Source organism: Rhincodon typus, unplaced genomic scaffold (assembly GCF_021869965.1).
Source record: "Rhincodon typus isolate 14 unplaced genomic scaffold, sRhiTyp1.1 hic_rhity00001475, whole genome shotgun sequence".
NCBI lineage: Eukaryota > Metazoa > Chordata > Chondrichthyes > Orectolobiformes > Rhincodontidae > Rhincodon > Rhincodon typus.
In genome coordinates, this window is record NW_025967113.1 from 6,091 (window position 1) to 16,720 (window position 10,630).

The following is a 10,630-nucleotide window of genomic DNA, read 5'->3' on the forward strand; positions in this document are numbered from 1 at the left end:
CAAGTTACATATCAACCTGACCTCTTGCTGTTCATTCATTGTTACTGGATGAAAATCCTTGACCTAATGTCCTATATCTCATGGACATCTCACGATCATCTTCTTAGGAACAATTAGGGATGGGCAACATTGATGATTTACCCAGTGATTCCTTTCAAAAAGTGAATTTTAAAACAACCATCACAGTCGTGTATACATTTCAGAAGTATACCATTGACTATAAAGGGCTTTAGGACATGGAAAGCACTAAATGCTAGAGATAACAAGGTGCAGAGCTGGATGAACACAGCAGGCCAAGCAGCATCAGAGGAGCAGGAAAGCTGACGTTTCGGGCCTCAACCCTTAACCCATCTTCAGTTCCTACTATCTCTGAAACAATTTTAACCCATCTGCAGTTCCTACTATCTCTGAAACAATTTTAACCCCACTGCGAAGCCATCTGCAGTTCCTACTATCTCTGAAACTAAATGCTAGCCTTTCTTTAAGAATGACAATAAAATTTTACTTTTCAAATTAGCCAGTAAAACTTGTTTGCTTTTACATTGACCAGTGCTTAAGAATCTAATAAAGCAGAGTTCATTTCAGCGTGTATATACATCAGGATCTGCTAACATTTAGGCACATAGTGTCACAGTGTTCTACAGCACAGAAGCAGACCCTTCAATCCAACTCGTCCACACCAACCAGATATTCTAAACTGATCTAGTCCCATTTGTCAGCATTTGGCCCACAAATCCTTCCTATTCATGTACCCATCCAGATGCCTTTTAAATGTTGTAAGTGTACCAGTCTCCACCACTTCCTCTGACAGCTTGCTCCATACATGCACCACCCTCTATACGAAAAAGTTGTCCCTCACATCCCTTTTAAATGTTTCCCCTCTCACCTTAAACCCATATCCTCTAGTTCTGGACTCTCGTACCCTGGGAAAAAAAAAACCTTAGGTATTCACCCTGTCCAAGCCCCTCATGATTTTATAAACTTCTATAAACCTCAGACTCTGATGCTTTAGGGAAAATACCCCCAGCCTATTCAGCCTCTCCCAATAGCTCAACCATCCAATCCCAGCAACAGCCTTGTAAATCTTTTCTGAGCCCTTTGGAGTTTAACTATATGAATGCAGAACTAACTTGATGACTCAATCTAACCCTTGCACACATTTTGATTGAAAATGTTGCTGTTTATGACTCATTTATTTGGTAAGGTTGGAAGGAATATTGCTGGACTTGTAAAAGTTAGGAGAGCATCAGTCACATTTTGAAATAACCTCCTGTTCTTTTCTTGTTCTTTCAGTTCATGACGAGAAGCAGCCTCTGTGCTCAATCAAGTAAAGGTGCTCTGAGAATATGGCTAGTTTCTGGGCGCAGCTGGGATTGCTGCTGTGGAAGAATTTTACATACAGGCGGAGACAGACAGTAAGTACTTTTTATTTTAAAGCTTTAATTAACACGAGTGGGTCAACAGAATGGAAGGAAAGACCTTGTAACTGTTGTTTGTTGCAAACACACATTCACGCAATGATGGATTGAAAAATAAACCTTCTTGTCCCTTCAACCAGTCCCAAATCAATCAATGTACACCTTGAATCATTCACTCCATAGCCCAAGTAGAAACAATGCGATCTCCTGGGTACGGTGAAAAAACAGCTACAATCCCAGGTGGATTTGGGACAAAGGAATCTGGGGAATTCCATTCTAGGCCCTTTCAGAAGTTGAAGCTCGTCCAGGAAATTGAAATGGTCTCAATAATTCCATCTGATACTGCCTCTTATAAGAGTTGATCTCTGCCACAGTCAGGCCCAGTGCATACCGAGAAGTAAAGTTATGACGATAAATAGCAGGGTCTGTTAAAATCAATCTGCATTTTATCAGGCTGTTCCCATTCGGTTCATTGCATTGAAATCAAAGAATCACAAAATCGTAGAATGCTTGCAACCACAGAAGGAGACTATTCACCCTACCATGTGCATGCAGGATGTGCAGAATACTAGCAATGCAGCTCACTAACTGACTATTTGCACTGGCCCTGTGGAACTGATTACAGCCCAGTCCCTCGACTGTAGTGACCCTGACCACATCTAGTGGGTGACTGACCATGCTCAAGCCCCTGAACTATGTGTGAATGATGCCCTTGACAGTCTGTACCAGGATTCCCAGACTGACTTAACTGACTTAATGGGAAGTCTACTCCCCATTTACTTTAAGACTTAGCCATTTGAAGCACATTTAGTGTGTTTAAGTTGCAGCCTGCTAGCACATGCTATAGGTGTGAGATTGACTGCATGACTGATGACTGCTGATAACTATGACATGTTGCCTAGCTTTGCATCTGCACTACGCGGCAAGGCGAGACAGGTGTACTGTGAGTCTTTAAGGTGTGGCTGAGGATTGAAAAGACAGAAAAGACAGGGATACTGTGAGCATTGTAGTAGGCACAAAGTGAGTGAGTGCTAGGAGAGTGAGCAAGCATCCCTGAATTGCAGCCTGGTTGCATAGATCATTATTCTGAGTCTTATTGTGCGTTATGGCCACCTGAGCCAAGACTTGTTGCCTCCGCAGGAGCTTCTGGAACCTCTTACATGAAATCCTGTCATTCTGAGGGAATTTGAAACCTGAAAAGGATCATGTGCAAGGTTGGCCTTCGTACATAAATGGGCAGTGAGTCCAGCACCATTACATATCCTGGCAGATTTTCCTGATGATCAATCACCCATTTAACACATCTGACCAGATTATATGTCACCCACCCCCCAACTCCAAATGCATGGATTTAAACTTCTGCTCTGCTCTTCAAGAATTAAAAGTCACCATCATCTTACCAGATCATGGTGGTGCTGTCCCATTGAGGAGACAACTGGTGATGGTTTAACTTGAGGGTCACCATACCTCAGGCCAGAGGAGAGGTTGCGAAGAAGAATCTTCACGGTAACCTCAGTCAGTGCAGGAACTGAACCCACACTATAGGCATCACTCTGCGTCACAAACCAGCTGTCCAGCCAACTGAGCTAACCGACCCTTCAAGAATTAGCCTTAGTGAAAGAAACATTCTTGTTCGTGGAACTATTTCCATACATGCATGCAACGCTCCAAAAACAGCTCGCTGAGGAGGTCAGTGGTGCTTCTTTGTGAAAATTCACAAAGGGGTCACAGACTTTGGTGATTGCTGTGTATGCTGCAATGGGTTTTATTCCTGTTACAATCAGGAATACAAGCTATCATCAGCATTCTCGTCAGCTGAGGAATGAAATGACAAAGTCAAGCCAAATCCTTCCACTCTGTGCCAACAATAGGCACTAACTTTAAATTCCAGTTACCATTCATTACACTTCGGTGAATTATGTCACGTTTTTCTTCCTGAAGCCAACATTATGGGTAAATTATTGATATTGCCAAGTTGTCTCAAATGTAGTTGGTTAGCAATAATTCTCCTCACTTTATGATCCACATGTGGAGTAAGAGTGGGGAATGCATGCTAGAGGGGTGACTAACAGACCAAGTAAGTTACCTGGTGGCCTGCCAATCAGCTTATTAAGAGCTAACTGGCAAAGCAAAGTTGCCTTATTGCAGTTCTCAAAACTCAAGCATTTGTGGTGCTGTCACTGAAATGTCCATGCTCCCAATTCCTGTAAACCCATGCCAGATTCAGTAACAGGAACGCTCTCTAAAGCTGCCCGCACATGAAATGGAAACCAAGCAGCCCTTTCGATATTTTCCATGCAAAGTTCTGATTTTCAAAAATGCAAAACTAAAAGAAAATTGTGACTGGCCTTTGTTATCTGATTGCATTTTTCTTCTTGCTCCTTTGAAGTTATTTTGCCCATCAAATTGCCTTCCTTCCCACCCTTTCCTGTATCCTCCATGCTGTCCATTTTTTTCTGACACACTTTATGGCACTGATTCTGTGAAAATCTTGTCTACAGCCTTAAAGGGAGAAAAATGCATCTCATTCCAGGCTGTGCTGTAACCACCAGCCCTTCCTCATGGTGATTAACATCTATTTTCCCCATATGAGAGAATCCAACATTAATACTGTGCAGGTGGAGCCCATTCTATTAACAACTCTAATCTTGTCTTTTCAGGACAATAAGATACTGACAGTTTTAAAACTTCTCATCTTGCCTGTTTTGCCTATCATCTTAAGTCTATGACCTCTGACTCCCTCGTCTCAGCCCATGGAAAATTTTCCTTTAATTATTCTATCAAAATCTTTCATGATTTTATAAATCTTTATCTCCTCTGCTCTAAGAAGTGTATTATTTTCATTAAGTTAGCCCGATTCCCAATGTCCTACAACAAAAGGCAGAATAATCTAATTGGATTGTTTAGTATAACACAAGGAAATGATAACTCTATGTTTTTGCATGTAGTACCTGCCGTTGTGAATTGTGTACATTGTGAGCTCATACAAGGAATTGGATGCACTGTAGCAAGATATTCTTAGTGCTGTAGGCCCCCATAGAGGTACATTTCCCTTTTGTGTAAAGTCCGGGAATGATTAATCTACTAAATACGAATACAAGTAATTTGTAATGCTGGAAAACACTATTTTTAAAGATGACTATTCTCCTCGTCGAAAATAAGGTCAGTGTTTGGTACCAGCTTGCCATATTGGTATTTAAACTCTTCACTTTGAAGTTGTTTGAACTTCTTATTAAACCCCAAAAACCCCAACTGATCTAGGAACATTTCTATCTGTTTAACAAGTGTATCATTCTCAGTAACCCCTCATAAGAATCAGAATATAAGCATTGTCTGTGGTGCACCAAATAAGCTTCTGCGTGTGTTGCATCATACCTCAATTTTCATAACAACTGCAAAAGAAGGAAAGATCTTTTACAAGAAACATCTTCTCAATAACCTCTACCTCTCTGTCTTCCTTTTGCACTCCCCCATCTCGCAACTCTCTCCACCACCCTTCCCTCTGGTTCTCTCCCAGATCCCAGATATCCCACCACCCTCAGTCTCAATCTCTCTCCCCCCTCCCCCCAATCCAAATCTGTTGCCCACCATTCAACACAAACCCTGAAATTGGTACAAGTGTGATTTGAAGCAGCAAACAGTGCACATATGGCAATGTTAGCAAATACAGTCAGTGGGATATTCAAATCTGCACTTCTTCTAGTTTCTGCTTGAATCAGTATAGATCCTTCATCCAAGCCTTGCTTGTCCCCTTCACACAGATTTCAGATTCCCTGAAGAAGCTGTTATGCTTCTTCAAACTCTATTTACTGCAAGTTACAGTCAAAACCCACAGAAGATCTCTGGCTGGGTGTAAATGGAATGAATGACAAGTATCATTTGTTCACTGCTAACCACAGAATCAGGACTATTGCACGCGTGGATTGAGTTCCCACTAACTTTATTTTCTGAATGATTGTGTAGGGAGTTGATGTATACAAGTTACCGTTTTGCAACATGCACCATCAGAACTGTCACAAAGATAGGAACACTAGTTTAAAGCTGACATCTATGGCCTAGTGCTATCTAATGCCATCATGCAAGTGGAATGGGGAGCAGGTCAAACAACTAGAAATTAAATTAAACCACTAGTAACCCAATTGACCTTTATGGAGTTCTCACCTTGGATTCGATTCAGAACACAACAAAGTTAAGAGCAATCTATTTTACTTGTAGCAATTAATGCCTCAGAATTGAACAGTCAGCTGTCAGATGGCCTCTTGAGTTAAGGTCTGACTGTTTATAACGGATAGAATATCATATTATAACTTTGGATGTTTTTGTTTGCTATTTTAGGAACAAGAGCAAGTTATTATCTACTGAAATTCAGTTATTACAGCTGATCGATATTGCACTTAGAGATGTTATTTCATTCTATGTAGAGAGGAATTAAAGGAGATTTGAATGTTCAATCAGATTTGCTAAATGTTACAAAAAACTGCTTGACTTAGAGTTGAATAGAATTATGTACAAGACGCAGGTTAGTGTTGGAGAAAAATGTTGGGCATAACACATTTAATTTTATAATTGTATGTAACTATTTTAAGGGCACACATTCTTCACTTCAGGCAATGAATAAGAGCTGGAGTAACATAGCACCACAATGGACAACTGCTCATATATTGTTGGTACTCCTTGTCTTTGTTTCCTGGTTGCTTGCATTCGTAAAAATAAACTTGTTAACAAAGGCAATTTCAGTTGAAAAATAATATGATTGTATATTTGATTCACTGATTATTATTCTTGATATAATTGTGAGTAGGTGGATTATTGCATTATTATTATATCATACTTTCCGGTTTTTTTAATCAGATTTTTTTTATTAGGATCCTGTTTTGTTCACACCCAATCCATTATTTAATTTTTATTTTCTAAAATGGCAAAGTAGCAGATTTCAAAGGTTTTTCTTCTCATTTGCTTTAATTCTTCCAAAGACCTGCCATATTTAATCTTCATCACATATGCAATGGAGTACTATTTATCAAAATCTCACTGAGCCCACTAGCCAGTTGTCTGAATCAACTGACCGTCTAGGTGCAACCTATGTGCGTAATATTACATGTCACATCTTGATATGAATTGATATTTATATCCTAGATTGAACCATCTTCAGCTGCTTCACCAATGACCTTCCCTCCTTTATGAGGTCAGAGGTGGGCATGTTTGCTGATAATTGCACAATGTTCAGCACCATTTGTGATGCCTCAGATATTGAAGCTTGCTGTGTGCAAAAGGACCTGGACAACATCAGGACACGGTCTGACAAGTGGCAAGTAGCATTCATGCCAAACAAGTGCAGGCAATGGTCATTTTCAGCAAGGGAAAATCCAACCATCACCTAATGACGTTCAATGGCAATGCCATTTCTGAATACACCATTATCAGCATCCTGGGGTTACCATTGACCAGAAATTGAACTGGACCTGCCAATATATGCACTGTGGCATGGGGGAATTTGGGAATTTTGTAGTGAACAACTTACCTCCTATTTCCTCAAATCTTGTCTCCTGTTTACAAGGTGCAAGTCAGAAATGTGATTGAGTACTCCCCACTTGCTTGGATGAGTGTAGCCCCTACAATATTCAAGATGCTTGACACCATCCAGCATAAAGTAGCCTGCTTGATTGGCACACCATCCAAAGCCTTCAACGTTCACTCCTTCCACCACTGATGCACAGTAGCAGCCGTGTGTACATTTACAAGATGCACTAGTTGGTTTGTCAGTAACTAGGGGTCACAATTTCAAGATTGTCAGCAAGAGAGCTAGGAGTGAGATGAGGAGAAACATCTTTATTCAGAGAGTTGTTAGGATTTGGAATGTGCTGCCTGGGAAAGTGGTGAAGGTGGATTCCATGGTAGGTTTCAAAGAGAGCTGGATATATATTTGAAAGCAATGAATTTGGAGGATTGGACCAGCCACACAGCTTTTTAGGGAGCCAGTACAGAGACAATGGGTCGCGTGGCCCCCTTCTGTACTGTAACATCCTATGATTCTGTGTACTGCAATAACTCATCAAGGATCCTGTGACAGCACCTTCCAAACCCACAAAATGCACCACCTAGTTCAGGGCATACATAGAAGCACCACTGCCTGCAAGTTCCCATCCAAGCTGTTCATCATCTTCAACTCGGAAATATATTGCCATTTCTTTAGTGTCACTGAGTGTGGAACTCCTTCTATAGTGGCATTTTTGGCCCTCCTGCACCACATTGATTGCAGTGGTTCAGGAAGATGGCTCAACATCATCTTTTGAAAGTCAATTAGTTATGGGCATTAAATGCTGGCCTAATCAGTGACGCCATCAACATTTAAAAAAAAAATACAATATTAGAATTAATGAATAGTTCAATGAACTTCCATGAATCATATTAAGAACGAAGGCTATTTTAGGAGGAAGATCATTGTGCAATAGAGGCAGAGAGTCATAGAGATGTACAGCACGGAAACAGACCCTTTGGTCCAACTCATCCATGTTGACCAGATATTCTAAACAAATCTAGTCTCATTTCCCAGTATTTGGCCCATATCCATCTAAACCCTTCCAGTTCATATACCCCACCAGAAGCATTTTAAATATTGTACAGGGGTTCTCATATAATGATGTTCCAACAACTCAAATTGGCTATCATGCGATTGACGAATAGGGAAATGGTATTTGTAAAACGCGAACTTTGTGTTGGCTGTAACGTGATTCCAACGTCGACATCACATGATCGGTTTGCGGGCTTTGTCCTGAGCTTGTGCTGAAAGAGTCCCCGAAAAAGTCATGAAAGAAGAAAAATGGCAAAGCAGAAAAAGCTGGATGTCTTTTTTTAAGCCAAACCCTGAGAAACAGTCAGAAGACAATGAACCGTAGACATCCACTTCTGGATTAACTATACTTCACCCTAACCCTGCAACCACAACTGCACCTTAAGGTGATGATGATGATGATGATGACGATGATGACAACCCTCAGCCCCTGTATTAACGACAGAGGTACCTTTGAACCTCCTACCCTAACAAGTCATCTTGACATTTTTTCCAAGGTGATAAATTTACTGTTATTTCATTATTACATGTGAATTAAATGTTTCTTCAAACTGTGCTATCCTTTGTGTTAAGCTTTTGAGAGATTTTTGAGTCATTTTGAGGAATTTATTTTTGTTGGTCTGCCCCAATCTCCCCCCACTTTCCCATAGACCCCATTATTTCTATAGTGCGATTGTCTCTCACATGTTATTTCACAGGAACACATTAGTCGCTTTATAGCAGAAGCCCCTGTACCAGCCTCCACCACTTCTGGCAGCTCATTCCATACACGCACCACCCTTTGTGTGAAAAAGTTGCCCCTTAGGTCCCCTTTAAATCTTTCCCCTTTAACCTTTAACCTATGCCCTTTACTTTAGAGTCTCCCATCCCAGGGAAAAGACCTTGTCTATTTACCCTTTCCTCGCCCCTCATGATTTTATAAACCTCTAAAAGGTCACCCCTCGGATGTTAAAGCATTCTCAAACTGACTACCTCAAGTAAAGCACATTTGTGAAAGTGTGATTATATGTTAAATCCTAATTAAAACCTCAATGCATTAATCATAATGTCTCCAAAGGAAAGCAATCTAGAACTGATTTCAGCATAGATGATGTGTTACTCAATGTTACTTCAAGAAAATGCTGCCCATTGGCTCTGGCCTGTTTGAGCAAGAACGAGGCACTAAAATTGGCCTGTATGTCTCTCAGGTAAAATGTGAGAGTGACAATCCTTGACTTTTTTGCTCCTCCACAGTGGGACCAGTTGGAAATGTTTGCGTGGTAGAATCATGGTTGGAGTCCAATGTTTTGGCATTCTTCACTAAGTTGCAAATTCTCAAATGTTCAAGCTCATGTAAAGTTTGGGTGCTTGGAAGAAATACTTTGTGAACTGTTGCCTCCCATGGAATCATCTCTAAGTAAGGGTTGTTCCCTTCAGAAGTTGACATGTGGGGAGAACAGCTCCTGTGGGAAAGGAGGGAAAATAGTATCATGTTCTTTAAGTAATTGCATGAGAAATTATAGCGAAAATGTTGCACAAGGGGTTTTGAAGAAACCATCTCTTCGATGGTTATAATATTTATCTCTTTTTTTCAGTTTCAGCTGCTGATAGAGGTTGCGTGGCCTCTCTTTCTGTTCTTCATATTGATCTCTGTGCGACTCTCTTATCCTCCATATGAGCAGCATGAGTGTAAGTATTAATCCCATTTTACTGCCTTGGCCGCTTGAATATTTTAAATCTGCGCTGTACAAGAACAGCTTGTTCACTTGTCGTACTCCAGTCGTGCGTTTTTCAATATCATTAAATCTTTTAACCTCAAGAAATGGCACAGAAGCCATGATTCCTCTAATGCCATCTAATGGGATAATATTTGAGCAGTTTTTGTCTTGTATTGTTATCTCCCTGTGAAATCAAATGGCAGTGGACAGGCACAATGCTATTGCTACATGTGCAAAGAGAAATCTGTTTCAGCTCCTGATACGGATAGCAATAGAAAAGTAATTTTCAGTTGTAACCGACTGGTTTTTGCTAAGAATTACCAAAATCTTTTTGGCCAGCAGATAACTGAAAGGAAAACAAATTTGAAATTATAATTTGATGTTAGCTTCTTCCCTTTAAGAAGACAATGGCATAAGCTGTGCTTACTGCTGTTGTCACTATTCCTCAGGTAGAAATATCTGTACGAAGAGAGAAAAGTATTGCCACGGTTGTTAAGTCACTGACGAGGAATTCAGGTTCCCAGGCTATTCTTCTGGAGACACTGGTTCAAGTCCCATCATGGCAGATTCACAAGAAAAGCTTGGAAATTAAAAACTACCTTAATAACGGCAACGTAACCATTGTTGATTTGTAAAACCCTATCTGGCCCACATTTAATTATCGACCGAAGGCAATGTAGTTGAGTCTTAACTCCCCGCTCCGAGCAACTAAGAATTTACAGTATGAGCTGACCCAGCTAATGATGTCCACATCCCATGAAAAATGAGAGAAAGGGGATGTGGGACACAACACGTGACATCACACGAGGAGACGTGCATCATGACCCAGCCATTTTGTGGTCTTTGACCTGCTGTGTAAGGTCAAATCCTGAACAGTTTCAATGAGGTGCAGAGCTGGATGAACACAGCAGGCCAAGCAGCATCATAGGAGCAGAAAGGCTGAC

General features: G+C 40.7%; 1 protein-coding gene across 1 annotated transcript in view; it reads left to right on the plus strand.

Moving 5' to 3' along the window:
- Positions 1–1,291: 1,291 nt before the first annotated feature.
- Positions 1,292–10,630, plus strand: part of abca4a (ATP-binding cassette, sub-family A (ABC1), member 4a) — a gene marked incomplete at its 3' end in the record, with an annotated part of 12,603 nt that continues 3,264 nt past the window's right edge. The window contains exons 1-2 of the mRNA XM_048592581.1: positions 1,292–1,415; positions 9,564–9,657. Of these exons, the coding sequence (XP_048448538.1) occupies positions 1,347–1,415; positions 9,564–9,657 (163 nt within the window). The remainder of the gene's footprint in view (positions 1,416–9,563; positions 9,658–10,630) is intronic.